Source organism: Narcine bancroftii, chromosome 11 (genome assembly GCF_036971445.1).
Source record: "Narcine bancroftii isolate sNarBan1 chromosome 11, sNarBan1.hap1, whole genome shotgun sequence".
Lineage (NCBI taxonomy): Eukaryota > Metazoa > Chordata > Chondrichthyes > Torpediniformes > Narcinidae > Narcine > Narcine bancroftii.
In genome coordinates this window covers 10,637,414-10,662,433 of record NC_091479.1, presented here as the reverse complement: position 1 = coordinate 10,662,433, position 25,020 = coordinate 10,637,414, and the positions used below count along the sequence as shown (strand labels likewise).

The window sequence follows — 25,020 nt, the reverse complement described above, 5'->3', positions numbered from 1 at the left end:
TACAGCCCCTGTATGCTTTGAAAGGTGGTAGGTAACCAGAGGATCTAGAGAATACCCACGCAGATATGGGGAGAACATACAAACTCCCTACAGACAGCGCAGGATTTTAACCCAAGTTGCTGGCGCCGTAATAGTGACGTGTTGTGCTAAACATTATGCTACCCATTTCACCATGCCATACAAATGGAAGCATAGCAAATTTACTCCACGCTGACTGTCTGTCAGCTACTGTCTCATTTCACACAGACCCTGATTCTGTTTTGACCCCTCTGACCAAAATTAATGTACCAAACGAAACAAACTCCTTTTGATATGAGCTCACATTTCCCGATGGTGTAAGTGCACCTTTCGTTAGTAATCCTGTCTGCCTTCACGAGGTGACGGCTTGGTGTATCATCCAACAAACAACTAAATCATGGGGCTTCTACCATCTTTGGTCGCAGTGAGATTTGGGTGACGGGGAGACAGGAAGTGAGAAAATTGAACATGCCACATTCCCTTCATTTCTTACGACACAGTCAAGGGTGGAGCAGCAGTGTGCTACAACTAGTAAGGTTTCAGTGATCCAAGTTCCCTCCTGACATTCCAGCCCCAACATTCCAATGATGTGCACAGGTTGCTGGGCTAATTGGACGCAGTAAATTGCCCCCAGGGTGTGGGTGAGGGAGAGGGGAGTTGATGGAAATGTGGAGAGAATAAGATCGGGCCAGTGTGAATGGGTGTAATGGTCCTCAAGGCTTGTGTACATAAGAGCAGAAGAAAGTCGGCCATCCGGCCCATCGAGTCCTCTCCGCCATTCAATGCGATCACGGCTGATCTGATGATGGGCTCATCTCCACCAACCTGCCTTTTCCCCATATCCCATAATTCCACGACTATGTAGAAATCTATCCAACCTTGTCTTAAATATATTTACTGAGGTCATCGCCACTGTTTTTATGGACAGTGAATTCCAGATTCACCACCCTCTGGGAAAAACATCCATCCTCATCTCCATCCTAAATCTACTACCCTGAATTTTGAGACTATGTCCCCCTAGTTCTGGTCTCCCCCATCAATGAGACAATTTCCCTCTATTTCAGGGGTGGCTAAACGCGGCCGTTTGTGCGGCTCACAGAAATATGGTGGCTGAGGCAGGAATCGTAGGAGACAGTGCTCACAATGGTAATGTTAGTGGACGTAACTTGCGACTGAAAATATTTGGTATGTATGCCATATATACACATGTAAAAGTTGCCCCCCCCCCTATTTCTGGCCCCGGCCGCCTGCCCTCTACTCTCATCCAGACCCGGCCACCCACCCATTCAGGCTCCCGACTGTGGAAAGCCTGAATCTCCTTCTAAACATGTCTGCAGACGCTGGGAGGTCGAGTGCCACATGCAAATGTGCTGGAGAAACTCAGCAGGTCGCACAGCATCTGCAGGAAGTAAAGGGCAACCAGCATTTCGGGTCAGGTACAAATCTCCTGTTACTGCCTACAAAAGGGGCAACGCAGCAGATAACAGCCCCCCTTTCCCCCCCCTCCCAAGCCCACCTTGAGGGAGGAGACTGGAGTTCCCAGAGGAATTCCCCCACTGTCGCAAGGAGAAGGTGCAAACTTAACGCATCCCAAGTTCGGGATCAGACCCTGGTTCGGACGTGGGTGGGAACAGGTACACCACCACGTTACAGATACCTGCTGCAGTAAACACAAAAGCCGCAGATGCTGACATCTTGAGCAAACAAAGAGCCAGTGGAGGAACTCGGCAGGTCCGTGGTTAGAAATGGTCAATCCCGGCTGACCATTTCAACCCATGGATACTGCCTGACCTGCTGAGTTCCCCCAACACTTCTTTATTTGGCTTCAACCATGTTTTAAATGTGACAGCCAGCATATCTGCTGCAGGAGAGAGGTTTGCGAGAAGTGAATGATTTTAATTGATGTCTGTGCGCTTCCTCTCTGTGGCAGACAAGGACCAACTTGCCCAGCACGTTAATAAGATTTAGCCCCATCATTTCCTTGTGCTAGTGCAGCCTCAGTGCTCGAGCTGGTCTCTAATCGGATTGCTAACAGACTGGCTGAGCAAGAACACTGGGTTCTTTAAAAGCACAATCCATCTGTAAGGGTAAGCACCCCTTTGCCTCAGCCAAACAAACACAGCAATAAGGAAGGTGCCTATGCTCAGCAAGCAACTCTGTGATATATTAGACACAATTAAAACAGTGGTTTTCAAAGAGCATCTATGGCATAGGGATTACATAAAGTTTGAAAACCACTGTTTTAATCGTCCCTCATTGACTCGTTATGTGCAGGGTTTCAGAACTCCAAAGGAAATGGGCCAGTGACAATTTTTCTCAAGCAAAACATTTCACACACAATTGGGTCTAGAGCAGTGATTCTCAACCTTCCTTTCCCACCCACATCCCACCTTATGCAATCCCTTACTAATCACAGAGCACCGATGGCCTAGGGATGACTTAAAGTGGGATGTGAGTGGAAAGAAAAAGGTTGAGAACCACTGATCTGCAGTGATATCTGGGCTAAGTCAGTTAAGAATAGTGGATTCCTTTCTTTCAAAAGCCCAACGACTTCACTGGACCATCTAGTGGAATAAAACTCAGATAACACTGGACAACAAAAGGTTTGCTTCCTGGGAAAAAAAAATTGGGGATTGTGATAGACAACTTCAAGCTGAATGCAAAGATAATTTCAGATTTGCTGCATCGCGTAGGAAGTTGGAGCAACATTAAATTAACTTTTATTGATGTCGACGCGCTGCGTTAGTTCAACTGACCTAAAAATGTTTTTTTTTACGCTGTATTCAGCATTTGATGCCTCTCGTGTCAATGTCGAAGAATAGACGGCTGGCATGGATGGATTCCAGTCCTCCTGATGAAACCTTTCACCGTGTTCGTCACTGACTGCACCAAGATCAGCCGGGAAGAAGTCCAAGTGAGAAGCCTATGGTTAAGTGCCCTCATTATGCTATTGCCTGAAGAACATGTGCATTCCCAGACCCAAGACAACAGTTGCGTAGCACCTGCACTGAGTGCATGCCCAGGCTTGCTGGGACTGACCAAAATAGTGGACAATATACTAGTAGGCTTAAAAGATGACAGGAAATAACAAAAATGGTACATGATATAGGAATTATTTGTGGATTTATGTGATTAGCGGTCCAAAATCCATAAAATATATCCAAAAGAGTTTAAGAAGCAAAATCTTTGTTGGCCAGTGCTATCTGGAAACCGTGATAATTTGGTGGCAGCGATTTGACACATTTTCCAAACTATTCAGTTCTCCCCATTAATACTAGCTTTTATTTAATCTATTTTTAACCTGTTGCACAAATTGTATAATAACTCTTGCAATGAACCGGTTGGGTTTAAACAAAGCAGGAAACATACAAGCAGCCTGGACCCCCTCACGAACATATACACACACTCTGTTCATGCTCTGGAACCCCCACCTCACACCCGAAACACGGGAATGAGAAATAAAGAATTTGCAGAGGGTCTTCAATAGGTTGGGAGAAGGGGCAGATGGAATACAAACTAAAGCATGTGTTCATGTACTTTGGTGCAAGGAATAAAGGAGACCATGTTCTAAATAGGAAGAGAATTCACACAACATTGTACCCAGATATGAAGGAAGTCATTACTGTTACAGCCAGGGGTACAACTGTAGGTTCCTTCTTTTGCAGTGTATCTGGGCTAATCTTCACATTCGGGTGTCAACATCCATCCTGAAGCTCCCATGTCGATGCCATCATGAAGGAGGATCACCTGCTGCTAGACCTTGTGAGGAGTTTGAGGAGATTCGCTTTGTCACCGAAGACTCTCGAAAACTTCTACAGGTGAGCATTCTGGCTGGTGACGTCACTGTCTGGTGCAGAGGACGAGATTTTAAAAAAACCTCCAGAGAGTTGTTATCTCGGCCTGCGACATCACAGGCACCAGACCACTCCATCAAGGACATCTACAAGGGGCGGTGTCTTAAGAAAGCAGCCTCTATCCTCAAGAACCCCCACCCACCCAGGCCATGCCCTCTTCACTCTACTACCATCGGGAAAAAAGTACAGAAGCCTGAAGACAAGCACTCAGCGACACAAAGACAGCTTCTTCCCCGCGGCCATCAGGTTCCTGAATGAACAATGAACCACAGACACTGCCTCACTCTGACTTTATATTTTTATTCCACTTTTATTATTTATTTTGTACAGTGACTTATAGATGTTGCTGCAAGACAACAAATTTCATGACTTTTATGACAAATAAATTCTGATTCTGATAAGATGCAAGAGTGCAGTAGGCGGCCATTTTTGCTGTACCATTCACCAAGGCCATGTCTCATTACCTCAGGGATGTTGTCCTGCAGTAACCCCATACCCTTCAATTCTCTCACCATCCCATCTATAGATCCTTACCTTCAACTGAGCCTCCACCGTCGAGTAAAGAATTCCAGACTCATTATTCCATGGATACAGAAATTCCTTCTCATCTCAGCCCACCCCTTAACTTTGCGACTATGACCTTTGGTTCAAGATACCTCCAGCCAGGTGAACCACCATCCCTGCACCTACTCTATCGAGCCCATTAAGAACATGGCAGCACAGTTAGTGCAACGCTATTACACCACCAATGACACCGGTTCAAATCCTCCAAGAGTTGGTACATTCTCCCGACTTCCACATAGGTTTCCTCCAAGGGCTCTTATTTCCTCCCACCCCTCAAAGGTGTTCAGGGTTAGTAAGTTAATTGGTCACATGGTTGTGTTTGGCCAGAAAGGGCCCATGGGCCAGTTGGGTTGTAAAGAGAGTTTCTGACATATTGGCCCTTGTAAAGTATTGAGAATATGGTAAAGTTGCATAAGACATCGGTGAGGCCAAATTTGGAGTATTATGTGCAGTTTTGGTCACCTAATGACAGGAAGGATATCAATAAGATAGAAAGAGGGCAGAGAAGATTCACTAGGACGTTGCCTGGACTCCAGGAACGGAGTTACAGGGAGAGGTGAAAGGTTAAGATTTTATTCCCTGAAGCGAAGAAGAATGAGGGGACATTTGATCGAGGTATTTAAAATCATGAGGGGGGATAGACAGAGTCAATGGAGATTGACTACTTCCCGCTGAGGGTTGGTGAGATACAAACCAGAGCACGCGGGTTCAGGTTGAAAGGGGAAAAGTTTAGGGGGAGTGGTGGAGCAAGCTGAACTGGTGAATGTGGGGTTCAATTTTAACATCTAAGAAGAATTTGGACAGGTACGTGGATGGAAGAGGTATGGAGGGCGACGGACTGGGTGCAGGTCAGTGGGACTAGGTGGAAAAATAGAGACTAGAAGGCCTGTTTCTGTGCTGCAATGTTCTATGCTTCTGTGGTTCTAAGGCTCCGTGTTGTATCTCTAAATTTAAAAATTAGTGAAATGACGAATGATATTGAAATTATATTGAATGCCTGATTAGACTGTGGCAGAAAAATAACAGAGTTAGGCTACATCACGTTGTAGCCAATGTGTTTTATTCCACTGCCAAATACTCAATGCCAAACACAGCTTTAAGCAGCTGACCTTTACCCACCCCTTATTAATGTGGTCAGAGGTATGCGCATTTCGTCAACACAGTATTGATTTATCTATCCTTTTATATATGTATTATCTCTTTCTCTGTCTCATGGAGCACTATGGCAATTTAACTTATCCCATTATTGTTGGTGTACCTGCGGCTGCATCAAGTAAAAATTTTGGAGCCTCTGTACCTCGTACTTAACAACAAACTCTCATGTCCACGCAAGCCTCTGCAATCAAGAACAAGAGATTCCCTACATGCGATCTGGGCGTCCACTATAGCATCCAAGCCCAGCTCATGCAAAATGCAACAGTTTATCAGCTGTCTGCGATTACATATGCGGCTAATGCAGCTGCCGTCAGTGGTGCCGCAAGGCTCGTTGCTGTGAGATGCTTCATCTACCTTCTTTAACGCGAGGCACCATACAACATGTGCTGCCAGCCTTCCGCGCGCACTTTTATTCAATTAGCTCTTGTCCACGAGGGCTCCTGTGGGAGTGCGTGTGGAGAAGGCCAACACATTCTGCTCAACAAAGACATTAATCTTCCCGCGATCTCAAAGTCTCTCACTCATTAGGCATTTAACCAACTGCACAGAGCCTGCAACCTCAAGTTATTCACTGATGTAGCCCTGCATGGAACATCTGCTCCAGGGTTTATTATAACCACAACTCACAGCGCATTAGAATTTAGAAAATAACATTTAACTAAAAGGAAATTTAACATGGCATTTTTTTTACTCATTTGCGTTTGGAAACATTGCCTTCCCATTTTCAGATGAATGTTAGAGATTCCCTGGCCCTGTGGATATCCCTAAATGTATGCACTCCTGTAAAATGCTTAGCAAGGCATAACTCCGTAAGCAGACATGGTTGGGTTCTGAAGCACATTTGTAAATACAGGCTGAAGCTCTGTCCAACAACTTCACTGAACCAGCAGACTTTGAATCTATGGTATAGATCTGAGTTGATTAACTGATTCTAACCAAGGGCTTTGCAAGGCATCAAGTCCTGACGGCATACCTGTCAGGGGACTGAAAATCTGCACCAGCCAACTAGCCGGAGCATTCACAGACATTTTCAACCTCTCGCTGCTGCAGTTGGAGGTTCCCACCTACTTCAAAAGGGCATCAATCATCCCGGTACCCACGAAGAGTAGCGTGGACTGCCTCAACGGCTACTGCCCAGTAGCACTAACTTGCACTGTGATGAAATGCTTTGAGAGGCTGGTCTTGGCCAGAATTATCTAGGCAAAGATCTGGAGCCGCTGCCATCGTCAGAATCGGTCCGCAGCAGATGCAATATCGCTGGCTCTCCACTCAGCTCTGGATCACCTCCTACATAGAGCTGCTCTTCATCGACAGATTGAAAGGATGTGAAAGTTACTAAATACATGTGGACCAGATTTCTTTCATTCATGAGGCGTTGCCATCGCTGGGAACACCGATGGACGAATTACCCCTTGAGGAAATGATGCTTAGTCGCCTTCCAGAGATGCAGAAATCTGTGCAATGAAACTTCAGTAAAACAATTAACTAAAAAGATGTAGAAAGTGTGAAAGGAGCAAGAGAGTTTGAACAGCATTTTCCCAACCTCAAACCCCAATTGAAAGGGCACTTGTGAACTAAGTTCCAGAGGAGAATGAAAGGATTGAAGTTCCTGAGTGACCGGTTATGCAGCTAAAGCTAATGCTCTAAAGTCCTTGTACTAGACACCTCCTTGTGTGCCTGATCGCAAACACCTTCCACAATCCCAGGAGTCCTGAAACAACTCAGACCCAATAGAGTAACCGGAAGTTTGGTCACTGTTGCACTGCAAGACATTCAGTGGCCAATTAAGCATAGCAGGATCCCACAAGCTGATGAAGGCCAGTTAAAGTGACTGGTTGAGGGTTAAATATTGTCCTTAAACACCATAGACCATACTGGTAAAAGGATGCCGAGAACTCAATGGGGACATTCCCTTCACAGAACATCAGGAGTAGATTTTAACTTAAATTTTAATTTAGACACATGGGCCCTTTTGCCCCACGAGCCCATGCAACCCAATTGACCTACAATCCTCCCGGCACGTTTTGAACGGTGGGAACACACGGAGGAAACCCGCACAGACACGGGGAAGAACACACAGACTCGTTATAGAGAGTGGTGGATTCGAACCCAGGTCACTGGTGCTGTAATAGCGCTGTCCTGACCACTAGCTAATGGTGCCAAGCAACTGCAGCTGAGAAATTCCCCACTTCCCACAAACTGGGATGGAAGCCCACAGAAATTCCCAATACATCAGCTTGGCAAAGTGAGCATTTACCTTGCGGTTTCCTATTGAGTTTTCATTCCAGGTTGGGTTAATAAATAGATTATGAGTGATTTATTCTTTGATTTACTTAAACATAAGAACATTTCCCTCAGTTCTAGAGCCAAAAATTCTCTCGGGCCAGAAACTTAGCAGCCTTTCAAAGCCTTCTGGCAGCTTTGGGCAACTCATCTGTGAAGATGCAACTTCCACTGTCCAGTGACTCATCTTGCCAATCAGTAACCACCTTGTCCCTCCCCCGTTGACGTGTCCTCCCAGGATTGTTGTCCAAAGAGGGTGCGCAAAACCATTGAGGACCCCTTCCACCCTGCACACAGCATCTTTCAGGCTGAGGAACAGCTTCTTCCCATGGCCAGTGAGGACACCGAACGACCAAAGCAACTGCTCACGCTCACCCTCCGAGACTCTCATTTTCAGGAAACAAAATTTATTAGTACCTACTTGCCCTGCATCTGTATTGCTTGTCTGTGTGTGTGTTATGTCTGGTTGTGTGTCTGCGTGTTTGGCTCCGAGGACCGGAGAACGCGGTTTATTCTGGTTGTACTTGTGCAATCAGGTGACAGCAAGCTTGACGTGCAGACAAATCAGAAGCAAGTTCTTTATGAATACATTCAGGAAGACTCGATAGATAGTGTGCTGCAGACTCCTTTGGCAGGCATGGTGAATATAGCAAAGATAATGAATTACGGTCAAGACCAAGGTGAGATAGACCATGGAGATGGCAGTGATACTTGAGATGACAATGCCTTTTATCATCACCATCTGTCCCCTCCCCGACTAGTCCCCGCCGCTAGCTCGGTGAGCAGCTTTTGCGTCTGAGCCAGCAGGACATAAGCTCAGAACACGTGCTTGCTCAGGGCTGACAGGGACGGATGATACATCCTAGTGTTCTGGGTTTTATTGGCATATTGGCCTTCATAAATAAAACTATTGAATATGGGAGTTGGGATAGAACATTAGAATATTAATTAGAGCATAGTGCAGGCCATTTGGCTCTCGATTTTGTGCCAAAAAAATTCCAACCCCTTAACCCTCTATTTTCCTTTCATCCATCTCGTCTAAGAGACCCTTCAATGCCCCTAATGTTTCAGCCTCCACCACCACCCCAGGCGTCCACAATTCTGCATAAATGAACTTACCCTGAGTTACAGGGAAAGGTTAGACAGGTTAGGACTTTATTTCCTTTAGTGTAGAAGAATGAGGGGAGATTTGATAGAGGTATACAAAGTTATGAGGGACAAGAGTACATGTAGGTAGGCTTTTTTTCCCACCGAAGGCAAATGAGATATAAACCAGAGGACATGGGTGAAAGGTGAAAGGAGAAAAAGTTAGGGAGAACTTCTTCATGCAGAGAGTGGTGAGAGTGTGGAACGAGCTGCCAGCTGAAGGGGTGAAAGAGGGATCAATTTTTAACATTTAAGAAGAATTTGGATGGGTACATGGATGGGAGGGGTGTGGAGGGCGGTGGACTGGGTGCAGGGCAGTGGGAGTGGACAGAATAATAGTCTGGCACAGACTAGAAGGGCCTGTTTTCTGTGCTGTAATGTTCTATGGTTCACAGTCCCGAAACGTGTCCCTCTCCACAGATGTCACTTGACTGGCTGAGTTTTTCCAGCATTTTGATTTTTGTGGGTTCTGCCAGTAATTACCACATTAATTAAAGAAATAATAACTTTGGAAAACAGGATGGTCTCCATTAGAGACAGTGTTAAAATAGATTGGTGAGGAACCTTCTTATTTTGAGCAGAGGTTTGATTAAAACTGTGAAGAATTTTCAGGGGGGGGACTGATTCCATTGGTTGGCATAGTAATAATGAGATCTTTTTTTATTCAGGCATTGATCACGTCTACCTGTATTGTGCTTAAGCTGGCCTCCTTGAGCCAGTGCCATCTTTTCCACACATCACGTGGGTGGGTTTTGGAATGGAGAAAGATTCATAAGCAGGCTGGATCAATGGATGAAGGGAAAAAAGTTGCAAAGTTATGAGGAAATCAGGACAAGAGGGTACAAATTCAGGGTTGAAGGGCATCCACTTAGAACAGAGATGAGGAGGAATTTCTTCACCTGGTGAATCTGCGGAATTTGTGGCCACAGCAAATTGTGGCGGCCAAGTCATTGGTTGTACTTAAGGCATAGATTGATAAATTTTAAATTTAGACATACAGTAACAAGCCATTTCGGCTCACGAGCTCGTGTCACCCCATTTACACCCCATTAACCTACACTCCTGGAACATTTTGAACAGCGGGAGGATGCCAAAGACCTGGATAAAGCCCACGCAGACACGGGAGAATGTGCAGGATTCGAACCTCGGTCTGGCCCTGAACGCTGGCAGTGTAAAGGAGTTGCGCTAACTGCTACACCAATCGAGGTTCTTTTTTTTATATTTTATTTGTAAATTTTAAATCATATAACATTAATTATAACATATTCATACAGATATTATATAATTAAGTAAAATCCACCCCACCTAACACCCTCCCTCCTTCTCTACCCACCTACAAAGAAGAAGAAAGGAGATCACTTAAAAATGACAATAATCTACTTTTTAGCTGTGGAAACGGAGACACCCACCAGAGCGGACTGAGAGATTAAATCTTCATACCAAGAGTTTTTAAATATGGACTCCACACTTTTCCAAAAAAATGAAATTTATCCCTCAAATTATACATTATCTCTTCTAAAGGAATACAGGATTTCATTTCAGTACGCCGTCTCTTCCTAAAACTAAATCAGAGTTCCAAGTAGTAGCCAAACCTTTTTTAGAAACAGCCAAAGCTAACGTAAAAATTCATTTTGGTACTTAGTCAGTCTCAGTCCTAAAGCAATCGACTTAATGTCCCCTAGTAAAAACAACATTGGATGAAATGGTAAACTCACTTTTAATACTTGCTCCAAAAACAATTCAGCCTGATTCCAAAAATTCTTAATTTTAGAATAAGTCCAGGTCAAATGAGAAAAGAAGTACCTATCTCATGCCCACATCTGAAACACAAATCTGAGGAAATTAATTCAAATTTCTTTAATTTCTGAGGGGTTAAATACAACCAATCAAGGTTGTAGCCAGGGTTATGGGGAGAAGGCCAGGCAGTGGGTCTGTGAGGGGAAATGGAACAGTTCATGATTGGATGGCAGGACAGACTTGGTGGGCTGAATAGCCTATTTCTCCTCCTCTTATGGTCTGAAATTGATGGAGAACGGTACCAACTGATGTTCGAAAGGGCTAGCATGGATTCAGCAGACTAAATGGTCTCCTGCAGTGCTATATTGTTCCACGAGGCTATCCCCAAAAATAGTCACCTTTGCCCGCCTTATGCTCTTATCGTCAGTTTACGAAGCCCTTAAAGATATCGCCACGGTGAGCAATACCAGTCTATTATTACCTCATTGGCTGTCTTTTAAACTATTATTCCATGGATCTCCCATCTGAAGGAACGATGCTCATATCACGTAGGTTGTCCTAATGTTATGCCAATCCTGCTGGGGACAGCTGTGTTGATTAGCTCAGAATTTAATCAGGAATTTTGAAACAGTGGCCATCACATCTATTAAATTACATGCATGAACCTGATCATAAAAGATACAAATTACTGTCCTATAAAACGGCATCCACTACAATCATCCAAAAATAAATACCTCGCTAGTTTAGTGCTTGGCTGAAGCTGTTAATTTAGTTTGGCAAGCAACTGTAATAAAACGAATTAATTCATGGCTAAGTTGGGCCCTTGTGAATAATGTATCACACACAGCCTCTCGATTCGACCCATGGGCAATTACTCGTAAGTACCACCAATGTGGGCTCCTCGGCAACCAAACCCCAAGGCGCCCGTGGAATATCAATAAAATCTCCATACCATTATGCTTCAGCCCGACTTGTATCAGTACTTTGTATTTTACCGCAAAAGCCCCCGAAAATGAAAAGGAGCTCGGCAAAAGAATGGAGGTATAAGAAAATGAGGTGACTCTGTGCAATTCCTGCTATTTCTTCTTCAGATTTAGATGTACAGGCCCATTTCATCCCAATTGACCTACAATCCACGGTATATTTTTGGACCATGGGAGAAAACTGGAGCATCCAGAGGAAAACCACGTAGGCTCAGGGAGAACATACAAATGCCTTACAGACAGCACACGATTCGAACCCCGGAACCAATCGCTGGCGCATTAACAGCGTGGCGCTAACTGTGCCACACATTACAGGCCTTCCAACCCACTAGTCCGTGCCAACCAAATACCCCAATTAACCTACAACCTCCATGTTTTGAATGGAGGGAGTAAACCAGGGGACCTGGAGGAAACCCACATAGAGAACATACAAACATCTTACAGACAGTGCAGGATTGAACCCCAGTCCCAGTCACTGTAACGATGTTGCGCTAATCACTAGGCTAACGATGTCATCCTGTTACAGAGTGTTTCATCTGAAATTGTTTTCTCAGCAAAGCTGCTGACCCCTTTCTTCTCAATAAGGAAGGAGAAGGGATTTCAAGTCACCTGGGAGCAGTCTGGGAAATCGCTTCGCTGAGCACCTTTGCTCTGTCCGTGTCAGTGACAGGGATCTCCCAGAGGCCAACCTCTTCAATTCTGCGCCCCACTCCCATATTCACATGCCTGTCCATGGCCTCCTGTATTATCCCACCAAGACCACCCCTAAATTGGAGGCACAACACTCGATTTTCAGTCTGTGCCCTCTCCAAGCAGATGGCCTTACCGGTTTCTGCTAACCTGCTTTCCATTCTCCCTCCCTTCCCTTTCCCCTTGCTCTCCATCCCCTTCCCTCTCTATTACCGGGATCTATTCCCCCCCACCCCCTGCTGGTCACCGTTCCCTCCCTCCCTTATCCTGCCCCTAGCATTTTGTTTGGGCTCCTGCCGACATTTTTCCGCACCTCGATGAAGGGCTCAAGCCCAAAACACTGGTTATGTATCTTTGCTGCATAAAGTGCATGATTTGACCTACTGAGTTTCTCCAGCATTTGCGATGTTACTTTTTATTTCAGGATACCTCTTCCCTTCCCTAATTTCAGGGCACAGGGAGAGTCATTAAAAGTCTAAAATATTCAATTATTGACATTTGCTTCTCCTCTGTAAAGGCTCGGTTTCCAAACCCCCATTTTGCCTCACCCCTCCCGACCAATCCTCCGAGACCCTTGTCCTTTTCCGACACTGGCTCCCCAACCCCCCTCGAACGTAACCACTCGACCACTGGTGGACTGTTCCAAATGCCAAGGCCCTAAGCCCCGAAATTCTTTCCCAAAACCTCTGCTCCTCACTGGTCCTGCTTTTGATCACCTGCCCCTATTTTGTATGTGCATTTGTATGTGCATTGATAATATCTCTCCTCATTTACCATCAAAAAACTCATTCATCACTGATGATTTTTCACCCTCAGAGGGTCACCCCTCCATGCTTTCACTTAAAGCAGGTCATTGTGACAAATGGGCCACAGGGTACAGTGATAGAGTAGCTCTGTCAGAACACCAGCAATCCGAAAGCAAAATAATAATCTGTTCCCATGAAGTCAAATCTGTTAAAGCAGCCAGTGGATTTAAATTCATTTGCTTCGAGAAATAAGGAATATATTAATGATAGTGAGAAATACAGCGATTGGCTTGCTATAAAGGCCATGTAGTTCCTTAAAGTTCTCCAAGGTGTCGGACTCCCACTGAAAAAGGGTCAGAATCAGGATTTATCGTCACGGACAAGTCATGAAATTCGGTGTTTTGTGGCAGCATCGTAGGGCAAACATTCATATTTTAACCAACTTATGACATTACTATTAAAAAATTAGAAAGTGAGGAAGTGTCTCAGGAATCTGATGGCAGCCGGGAAGAAGCTGCCCTTGTGTCTTTAGGCTCCTGTACCTTTTTCCCGACGGTAGCAGAGCGAAGAGGAAATGGCCTGGGTGGTGGGGGGGGGTCTTTGAGGATAGAGGCTGCTTTTTTAAGACACTCCCTCATTTCAATGTCCTCAAATGGAGTGAAGTCTGGTGCCCGTGATGTCGCAGGCCGAGTTAACAACCCTCTGAGAGTTGGCACCTCCGTACCAGACAGTGATGCAACCAGCCAGAATGCTCTCCGCAGTACACCTGTAGAAGTTTACGAGAGTCTTTGGTGGCCTACCAAATCTCCTCAGACACCTCACAAAGTATAGCCACTGATAAGCCTTCTTTGTGATTGCATCCACATGGAGGCTCCAGGACAGATCCTGGGAGATGTTGACACCCAGGAATTTGAGGTTCTTGACCCTCTCCACTACTGAGCCCTCGAGGAGGACTGGGTCATGTTCCCCTGACTTCCTCCTGAAGTCCACAATCATCTCCTTGGCTTTGCTGACATTGAGCGCAAGGTTGTTGTCGTTACACCATTCAACGCGCTGATCTATCTCCCTCCTGTATGCTTCCTCAATCCTTAAGTGCTGTGAAATGGCCAGCAAGGCCTCTAGTTCAGTGGTAAATGGAGTGTGGCAGTACACATCCTCATGGCGAACAGGCCCCGCTTGTATCGCCACGTGGCAGGGCAGCCATGGGGAAATGGCGTCACCAGAGGTTTCTCTCTGACTCCAGCATCCCTTCTAGTGTGCGCCCTGGGCAGCGATTTTGACGTCACAATCCACAAGGTGACTGAGCTCATGCTGCCCTTGAAGGGGCGCGCTGAATATGAATAAAAGCAGTCGTTAACGACCTTCGGTGTGGCAGCAGTGATTTCCTTTAGCTCCTGCCAGCGCCACAAAGGATGATTAATGTTGTCCTTGCCAATGAGAGATACAGAAGTATTAGAGTCATTGAGGACTCCTTCCACCCTACACACAGTATCTTTCATCTACTCCCATTCAAAAGGAGGTCCAGGAGGATCGGAGCCAGCACCACCAGGCTGAAGAACAGCTTCTTCCCACGGGCAGTGAGAACGCTGAACGACCAAAGGAAATTCTCACACCAACCATCTGAAAATGAATTTTCAATAACATGTTGCAATTCATAGCTTTGTCTGCTTGAAGCGTGTTGTCGATCAGCTGGATGTAGTGTGGTGGTCTGTAGTTGCCAAGAAAATTGTACAAGATAGGAAAATTCTAAGGAGGTTTTCATGTCCAGCAGCCCAAAATCCATAACATACACCCAAAAGTGTTCAGGAAGCAAATTCTTTGTTGTCCAGTGTTATCGGCCATGCCCGAATCGGTTCTACAATATGCAGGGATGGTTGCTTTGCCGGCTAAGGAACTGTGAATGTGATTGAACGCTGAGCCATCCCTAGCAAACATCCCCAACTTTGGACGTCATCATGGAATGGAGGACACAGATGAGGCAATGAGAGCGAGAGGCCTTGAACCAGCAACAGCCTAATGCCAGGATCGCCAATACAGGCAGAGGAATATCGTGTTAAACATGGGCCGAGGGGTGGGCAAAAGCAAAATACTGCAGACAAAAACAGGACCTCCCAGAAACACTAATGTCTTAAAGTGAAGCACTCAACACTCGACCCTGACCCACTAATGTTGGCAGCACAACTGATTTACCAACTGCCACACAAGTCAAGTTCAATCAAGACCTGTGTGGATTGGCCAACACAAGTCTCTCCTGAGGGTCCCTGTTCAATCACATGTCAAAGGACTACAGGGTGGTAGATAATTGGTCACTGTAAATTTCTCCTAGGGGGTAGGGGAGGGTCCCTGTTTAATCACACGTCAAAGGTCTACAGGGTGGCAGATAATTGGTCACTGTAAATTTCTCCAAGCGGGTAGATAAGAGTGCACATTCAGTGCAGTGCTGGGGGAGTATTCGGTGAATAAAATGGGATTTGTGTGCATGATCACTGTTTCCCTGTGCGTGTATATATCTCCCTCCCTAGCTATTGTTTTACTGCTTCTGGAAGCTGTGCTGATATAATCAACTGAAAGTAATTTCTTTTAACTAGGGCTGGGCAATTTATCATCTTGCAAGAAGCAGACCCAGGATAAAGCATTCAACATGGTCCAGTGAGAAGTCTCTGCTCAACAGTAAAACATGCTGACAACTGCTCTACACATCAGTGCAGAAGCTATTTGCTGTATTGGTGTGTATATTTTTATTCACTGACATTTTTGGGAAGAAAAATTAATTCAAGGGGTGTATCCGATGCCGCGCTGAGGGAATGCCACAACATTAATGCTTTCAAATGAGACACTAAACCAGTGGTTCTCAAACTTTTTCTATCCACTCACATTCCAACTTAAGTATTCCCTATGCCATGAGCTCTGTGATTAGTAAGGGATTGCTTAAGGAGGTATGTGAGTGGAAAGAAAAAGTTTGAAAACCACTGTTTTAATCGTCCCTCATTGACTCGTTATGTGCACCGTTTCAGAACTCCAAAGGAAATGGGCCAACGACAATTTTTCTCAAGCCAAATATTTCAGTAACAAATGGGTCTAGAGCAGTGATTCTCAACCTTCCCTTCCCACTCACATCCCATTAAGCCATACCTTACTAATCACAGAGCACCGATGGCATAGGGATTACTTAAAGTGGTGTGTGAGGGGAAGGAAAAGGGTCGAGAATCTCTACTCTAAACTAAACTTATGATTATCTCAATGAATGAAGGTAATTTCGTCATTTCAAGACTTATCTTCAGGTTTTATTGTCAGAATACTTACATGGCATCACATACAACCCTGAGATTCTATTTCCTGCGGGCCAGGCAGAATTACCCACTTAATGACAGTGCAAAAGAAAAACTGACTTAATGTACACAAGAAAACAATATAAAGAGAAAAACAATCAATAAGGTGCCAAATTAATAGTTCTTAAATATGTCTCTGATTGAGTTTGTCATTGAAGAGTCTGGTGGTGGAGGGGGAGCAGCTGTTCCTGAACCTGGTGGTGCGAGTCTTGTGGCACCGAGACCTCTTTCCTGATGGCAGCGGCGAGAATAGAGCGTGGCGCTGGGCGGTGTGGATCTTTGATGATCACTGCTGCTCTCCGACGGTAGTGTACCCTGTAAATGTTCTCGATAGTGGGGAGGGCTTTGCCTGTGATGTCCTGGTCTATGGTGACCCCTACCTTTTGCAGGGCTTTATGCTTAGGGGTATTGGTGTCCATGCACCAGACTGTGATGCATCCGGTCAGCACGCTTTCCACCACACCTCTGCAGAGATTTTCCAGGGCTTCTGATGTCATACCAAACCTCCGCAAACTCCCGAGGAAGTAGAGGCACTGACGAGCTTTCTTCACGATGCCATTTGTGTGTTGGGTCCAGGAAAGATCCTCCAAGATGGCGACTCCCAAGAACTTAATTTGCTCACCCTCTCCACCTCTGATCCCCCCCCCAATGATCACTGGATCGTACATCTCTGGTTTTCCCTTCCTGAAGCTCCTTGGTTTTGGTGAGATTGCGTGCGAGGTTGTTGCTCGTGCAACATTCAGCCAAGTTTTCAATCTCCCTCATGTATATACTGACTCATCGCCATCTTTTTTTTACAACCCACTACTGTGGCATTGTCAGTGAATTTGCAGTTGTGGTTGTGGACTGTGCGGTTGCCACACAGTCATCAGTGTAAAATGAGTAGAGCAGGGGCCTTCTGCTCCACTTTGTCCACTCTCCAAGACACAGCTCCAGTCTAATTCAATTCATGCCCATTTTAATAGAGCAGTCTTCTTTCCCACGACTGGTGTCATGGAATTCATTTGATGCCCCATTCAGATTCAGAGCAGAGTAACTTGATAGGATAGCTAACTTGCTTGTTATTGGTTCAACCTTCCCCCCCAACATCTAGGCTGAAACCCAATCCAGTCACAGGGTGTGCAGAACTGCCTGAGGGCCTGCCTTTTGAGTGATCCATTGAGTAATCTCAAAGAGGAGGGAATGTATCCTTACCATCCTATCCAATACCTAGCTCTCCACCAACAGGACGAGTCGGTGCTGAAGAAAGCAAATGCAATATTGGCGTTCATTTCTAGAGTGACAGAATACAAGGATGTCATCCTGAGCCTCCATAGGGCACTGGTGAGACCTCATTTGGAGACTGTGTACAGTTTTGGGCGCCGTATTTGAGAAAAGACATGGTGGCATTGGAATGGGTTCAGAGAAGATTTACTAGAATTATACCAGAAATAAAATGGTTTGTATATAAGGAACGATTGTTGGCCCTTGGACTGTACTCATTGGACTACAGAAGGATGGGGGGGGGGGGGGGGGGGGGCGGTGATTTCATAGAGATATTTTGAATGCTGAAAGGCTTGGACAGAGTAGATGCGGCAAGGATGTTTCCCCTGGTAGGGGAATCTAGGACAACAGGACAGAACTTCAGGTTGAAAGGGCATTAATTTAAGACACGGAGAAATTTCTTTAGTCGGAGGGCCGTTGCCACAGGTGGCTGGGGAAGCGAGGTCATTGGGTGTGTATTTAAGGCAGAGATTAGTCGGAGCATCAAGGGTCACAGGAGAAGGCCTGGGAGTGGGGCTGGGTGGGAGGATAAATCAGCTCGTGATTAGAATGGTGGAGCAGATTTGATGGGCCGATTGGCCTACTTCATCTCCGATATCTTGTGATCTTATGAACATCATTAGGCCACGTCCTCTTGCTCTCCGTACGGGAGGTGGTTATGAACCCATCTTTCCTACACGACAACAGATGGAAATGTGTCATCAGTATTTCATTTGCAGTACAACTATTTGGAAGGGACTGCAGTTGTGAAAGCTGTTATAAAGGGTCTCTTTCTTTGGCTTGGCTTCGCGGAAGAAGATTTATGGAGGGGTATGTCCACGTCTGCTGCAGGCTCGTTGGTGACTGACAAGTCCGATGCGGGACAGGCAGACGCGGTTGCAGCGGTTGCAAGGGAAAATTGGTGGGCTGGAGTTGGGTGTTGGGTTTTTCCTCCTTTGCCTTTTGTCAGTGAGGTGGGCTCTGCGGTCTTCTTCAAAGGAGGTTGCTGCCCGCCGAACTGTGAGGCGCCAAGATGCACGGTTGGAGGCGAGATCAGCCCACTGGCGGTGGTCTGCACAGTTAGCCGAGTGGTGCTATTACAGCGCTAGAGACCTGTGTTCAAATGCCGACGTTGTCTTCACGAATCTGTAAGGAATCTGCTTCCTGTCATGCACGTGTATCCACCTCAGCACTTCAAACATAACCCTCACCATTGACCAGCGACTGAAGCCTCTACTGGGCCAGCCCATGTTGCTACAGAGTGGGAAGGCTTCAGCTGTTCCACTGTGACGTTAGAAGGAAGAACCTGGCCCTGGCAGCAAGGCAACACCAAGACGAAAGACAGCAGCAAGAAAAGGCAGGGAATCTGCAGCAAAATGGAGGCAGGAATGGCAAAGGGAGATAAAGTGTTCGACTGCCTTGAGGTCACGGGCAGAAGGGGCCACGAGACCAGCTTTCATCTGTTTGCATTTGTATTGCACCTTCAATGCACTTCACTGGAGTGTTGGAGAGAGAAGGAAGTCACCAGTTTTGTGAGAGTAGAAATTTAAGGGACTCTTACAAAAGCAAGATAGGGGTTCCAGAGCATAGCATCCTGACATCTGAAGACTAGTGTGGAGGTGGAGTGAAGGAAAATGAACCAAACCTAATGATCTGCTGGTGCAACCAAGCCTCTGTTCAACCACTTCCTGAGAAGACTGAAGCGGGCAAGGCTACTGGCCACATTCATGTCCACCTTCTATAGGAGCTCTAACGAGAGCGTCCTGACCAGTTGCATCACAGAGTTGTCTCACCACCCCCAATTGAATTGATCTAACAGGACTGTTATCCGAAGAGGGTGTGCAAAATCATTGAGGACCCCTTCCACCCCGCACACAGCATCTTTCAGCTGCTCCCATTGGAAAAGAGATACCAGAGTATCAGACCCTGTGCCACCAGGCTGAGGAACAGCTTCTTCCCACAGGCAGTGAGAAGGCTGGACGACCAAACTCATATTCATCAAACAATATTTATTTGTATATATGAAATACTTGTCCTGCATGTGTATTGTTTGTCTGTGTGTGTTATATTTGGTTGTGTGTCTGCATGTTTTGCACCGAGGACCGGAGAACACTGTTTCGTCGGGTTGTACTTGTGCAATCAGATGACAATAAACTTGCCTTGAACCTTACCTCAGAGCCAATGAGTCGGAGGACAAGTCCCACGGTCGGAGTGGTGTTGGATGTGGTTCTCAGGCTGGTTCCCTGCAGAGAGTTGGCAAATGTACAGTGATTACCTGGGCCATGATGCAGGTTCCCCAACGGTGCAGATACATCCTCACTGGCCCTTCGCTTCCCGAAGGCCTCAGGGTGAGGACGGGATGGGCTTAAAGGGGCCTCCCACAAATTCCTCCCTGCTCATTCTTGCGTCTTTAACATGGCACTACGCATCTGGCCAGTTTTGCCTCCTGAAGCGGGGGAGCCATTTCCAAGCAAGACATGCCTAGGGTGGGAAGGAGCTCACCTGCACAGGTAGACCATCCACACTCAGCCCACAGCCTCCGTTCTCCGTCATCAACCGGTGGTAGACATCCTGGCCTAGAGGCACCGCTGAAAATCCCACGGGACTACGGCTGAACCAGCTGACAGTGTTCATCACTGCTGTGGATGGGGGGTTGGGGGGGGGGGGTAACAGAGCAGGAAAATGTGTTAATTACTCCCTCAACTAGTCAGAGAGGAGACAGACTAACCAGAGCTCTGAAGTCTGAGGAACCAGTCAACGGAACACCACGAACGAGGAGACCAACTCAATAACTGGGCTTCATATTAGCAATAAAGCACATCTCTCAGAATTTTAAACTCCACCCATCAGCTTTTGAGTCAGAATCTCACTGCACTTGGAGATGCTGGAATCTGGACAAAAAAGCAGCAAGTTGGAAGGAGTTAGTCGTACAGCATTAGTTTGGGAGGAGGTGAGGAGGTGACTTTACTTTCTATTGTCTGCAAGTTAAATAATGCATCTGTGTGACCAAAACCAAAGATCTGATTGTTGACTTCAGGAACAGAGACCCAGAGGTGTACGATCCAGTGATCACTGGGGCAAGAAGAGGTGGAGAGGGTGAGCAAATTTAAGTTATTGGGATCTTGGAGGATCTTTCCTGGACCCAACACACAAATGGCATCATGAAGAAAGCATCGCTACTCCCACAGGAGTTTGCAGATGTTTGGTATGACATCGGAAACCCTGGTAAGTTTCTGCAGATGTGTGGTTACTGTGTTGACGGGCTGCATCACGGTCTGGTATTGGGGTCCCCAATGCCCCCTGAGCTTGAAGCCCTACAAAAAGGTAGTGGACACAGCTCAGGACATCACGGGCAAAACCATCCCCACCATCAAGAGCATCTACGGGGAACGCTGCCGTCAGAGAGCAGCAGCGATCATCAAGGATACACACCACCCAGCACCCGCTCTGTTCTCGCTGCTGCCATTAGGAAAGAGGTCTCGGTGCCACAAGTCTCACACCACCAGGTTCAGGAACAGCTGCTCCCCCTCCACCATTAGACTCCTCAACGACAAACTCAATCAGGGACTCGTTTAAGGACTCGTACTTTTCACTTCATTGATTTTTTCCTCACTGTATTGCATAGTCAGTTTGTTTACATTTCTTTATTTGTTTTCATGTGTATGTTGAGAGTTTTTTTTTTAAATTCTGCCTCGCCCGCAGGAAATAGAATCTCAGGGTCGTATTCAATGTCATGCATGTACTCTGACAATAAATCTGAAATCAGTCACTTGCCAAATTTAATTCAACCACAATTCCTGAAATGTTAGCACTAAATTGGATAAAAGGAGCAAAATGTTTCACATTCCATCTCTTCTGCAGGAAGGAAACCATGACAGCAGACCAGCAAGGGGCTCAGCGGCTAAGGGAGGACCCACACAGGCTGCGGGCCTCTCGGGGTCAGGTGACCCACACGGGTTGCTGGAGACTGGCTCCTGGGAACCAGGTATCACCAGGAGGCGAGAGGGTGGCTGAGGGCAAGAAGGGCATCCGAGGCCTCGGGAGCTGAAGGCTTCCTGTTTGTGTCGGAGGTTTGGACCTGGGGCTCAGGTTGCCGAGGGATCAGAGTCTGTGCATCTGCAGAGGGTGCGGGAGGCACTGGTCACTCTGAAGGCAGTCTCTTCTGCTACTGTAGTAGGGGGACTGGGCGATAACTAATAACAGCTCCTCGCCTTTCGGCAGGCAGAATTCAGTTTCATGTAATATGACATGTTGTGCACTAGTACATGACATGAGCCGAGCCAAAACCAACCTTGCATTGTGGCTGGGTGAAAGTGCACAGGGAGTCAGTGGATAACATACGAAGCAGCCACGTCACTGCACCGGAGAACCAGACCTCCAGTTTGGAGTTTGCACATACTCCTTGTGACAACATGGGTTTCCTCCAGGTGCTCCAGTTTCCAAAGGTGTGGAGGACAGGAGGCAAGTTACTGTGAGATGCTCCTAGTGTGCAGGTGAGGGGGAGAATCTGGACGAGAGTTGACGAGAAGGTGAGGAGGATCAAATGGAAGCAAGGACGGAAATGGGATGGTTAAATGACTTTGACGCTGCGTGACCTGCTGAGCTTCTCCAGCACTTTTGAGTATTGCACTACAGACACACAGTCTGCAGACTTTCCTGTTTAACCCCACTGCTGGTTAGTGTTTCCTCCCTCTCTCTCTTGTTGTCTTTCTCTCCCTCTCTCTCTTCCTCTCTCTTTGTCTTTCTCTCTTTCTAAGACTACAATATTATAGTCAGGTAGCAAATAAAATGTGGGCAGCGTTCCTCAAACAATGGTCCTGGAACTTCATCACATCACAATAGAACCCCTAACCAGATCTACGAAGCAAGATGTTTTTGGAGCATAAAGTCTCAGCACAATTAGCGGGCACTGCCTTGTGCCAGCTTTCCATGGCATCAGTAGTGACCTTGATGTCAGTGGGCTATGACATCACCATCTTGTCACTACACTGGGCCCACTATCATCTGAGGCATGGGGGGCTTTGATCTCACAAATCTCTCCGCAGAACAGTCCTGAAGGCCAGTGGAGTGAAACACGGGCGTCCGCAGGCACCGAGGTTGTTGTAAAAATGCACAGTGAGCGCTGGAGGAACCCTGCCGATCTCGTAGGAGGTAAAGATATATTCCCGATGTTTCAGGCCTGAGCCCTTCTTCAGGGTATAAGCAAAAAGCAGGCAGGCGTCTCCACAAAAACAGAGAGAAAAATCACTTCTCACCTTTCCTCTTATCATATCCAATTTCTGGCTGTTGGTCTGGACTCCTTTCCCTCCCATTCTTCCCCCTTAATCTCTCATCTTTAATTAAGATGCCTACCTGCTTTTTAGCTTGTAACCTGAAGAAGGGTTCAGGGCCAAAACATCTTTACCTCCTATGGACACTGCAAGACTGGCTGAGTTTCTGAAAGTTTTTAATCGAACATGAACTGATCTGCCTGAGGGTCTTGTCTGTGTCAGTTCCCCTCCCCTCTCCCTTTACGCACCAGAAGGGATGCAGTAGTACTCGAGGATGAGTGCCGCTCCCGTGGTGAAGATGGTGGCACAGTCCCGGCCCTGGAACAGGTAGGAATGATCCCAAACCGGTTTCTCTGGGGGAAAGCCTGCTTGAGAAATCTGAGGAAAAGAAAACAAAGATCAACGGTGAACATCTTCTGAACAAGCACCGCCTCTCGCAGCCTTAGAGCGCTCCCCCATGGCACTTTCCACCCATCTCCAGAGGGGTGACATGGCAGTTGACATGCGCGCAGCAAGATCCCACTCATGACATCAAGGTGGCGGCCAAAGAATATTGGTTGGCCGTTCGGTTTAACAATAAAGGGGACACAGGACTGGAAGGAAGCTGAACAACTTCCAGTTGGCACAGTTAGCATGCGCTGTTGCTGTGTTGGTGATCGGGGAGGGGAGTCAAATCCCGTGCTGTCTGTAAGGAGTTTTTACATTCTCCCCATGTCTGCGTGGGTTTCCTCCCACCTTTCAAAACGTACAGGGTTTGTATATAATTTGGAAAGGCCTGTTAATAAATTATATTTTAAAAACTTAAATTAACTTTTACATATGAACCATATAACAACTGCACCATAGAAACAGGCCAACTTGCCCCTTTCTATAGACAATAGGAGCTGGAGTAGGCCATTTGGCCCTTCGGGCCAGCACCGCCATTTTAGATCATGGCTGATCATTACCATCAGTACCCCTTTTCAGCCTTATCCCCATAACCCTTAACTCCGTTACCCACAAGAGTCTTATCTAACTCTCTTTTGAACATAGTCAGCGAATCCGCCCCTACCACCCTCTGTGGCAGAGCATTCCACAGATTCACACTTCTCTGGGTAAAAAGTCCATGCCGAACACTTTCTCCCACCCAACCCCACTGACCTACACTCAACCCATAACCCTCTATTCCTTTCCCATCCATGTACGTATCCAACTTCTCTTTAAATGCCAATATCGAGGCTGCCTTCGCCACTTCGTCTGGAAGCTCATTCCACACACCCACCACTTTGAGTAAAGAAGTCCCTCTCGTGTTTCCTCTAAACTTTTGCCCCCTAACTCTAAGCTCATGTCGTCTTGTTTGTATCTCCTTCTTTCTTAAAGGATAAAGTTTCTGCATGTCAACTCTATCTAATACCTCAATCAAATCTCCTCTAAATCTTCTGGGCTCCAAAGAATAAAGACCCAACTTGTTTAACCTTTCCCTATAACTTAGGCCCCGGCAACATTCTAGTAAATCTCTGCACTTTTTCCAATTTCTTGATATCTTTCCTATACTTTAGTGACCAAAACTGTACACAATACTCCAAATATGGCCTCACCAATGCCTTGTACAATTTTAACATAACATCCCAGCTCCTAGACTCAATGCTCTGATTTATAAAGGCCAACATACCATAAACTTTCTTCACCACCTTACCCACATGTGACTTCACCTTCAGGGAACTATAACATTATTCCTACATCCCTCTGTCCTACTGCACTCTTCACTGCCCAACTATTCACCATGCATGTCCTAGCGCTGACATGTCTATCCACGGCCTCACATACTGCCAACTTAAGGCCACCTATAAATTGGAGGAACACTACCACAGATTCTGTCCAGAGTTTAATTTTTTTGAATTTAGATATACGGTGACAGGCCCTTTCGGCCCATGAGCCCATGCCACCCAATTTACACCTGCGCTGTTTTGCTCTGTGATTGACAGGAGTTGGTCTGGCCGTGACCGATTAAATAGACAACTCCA

The 25,020-nt window shown here is 46.3% G+C and overlaps 1 protein-coding gene across 1 annotated transcript in view; it reads right to left on the bottom strand.

The window, feature by feature from the left end:
- The window catches only part of ccdc33 (coiled-coil domain containing 33), a 169,048-nt gene that overhangs the window by 60,313 nt on the left and 83,715 nt on the right, over window positions 1–25,020 (bottom strand). The window contains exons 10-12 of the mRNA XM_069902239.1: window positions 23,266–23,395; window positions 20,250–20,386; window positions 19,919–19,990 (exon numbers count right to left, since the gene is read on the bottom strand). Of these exons, the coding sequence (XP_069758340.1) occupies window positions 19,919–19,990; window positions 20,250–20,386; window positions 23,266–23,395 (339 nt within the window). The remainder of the gene's footprint in view (window positions 1–19,918; window positions 19,991–20,249; window positions 20,387–23,265; window positions 23,396–25,020) is intronic.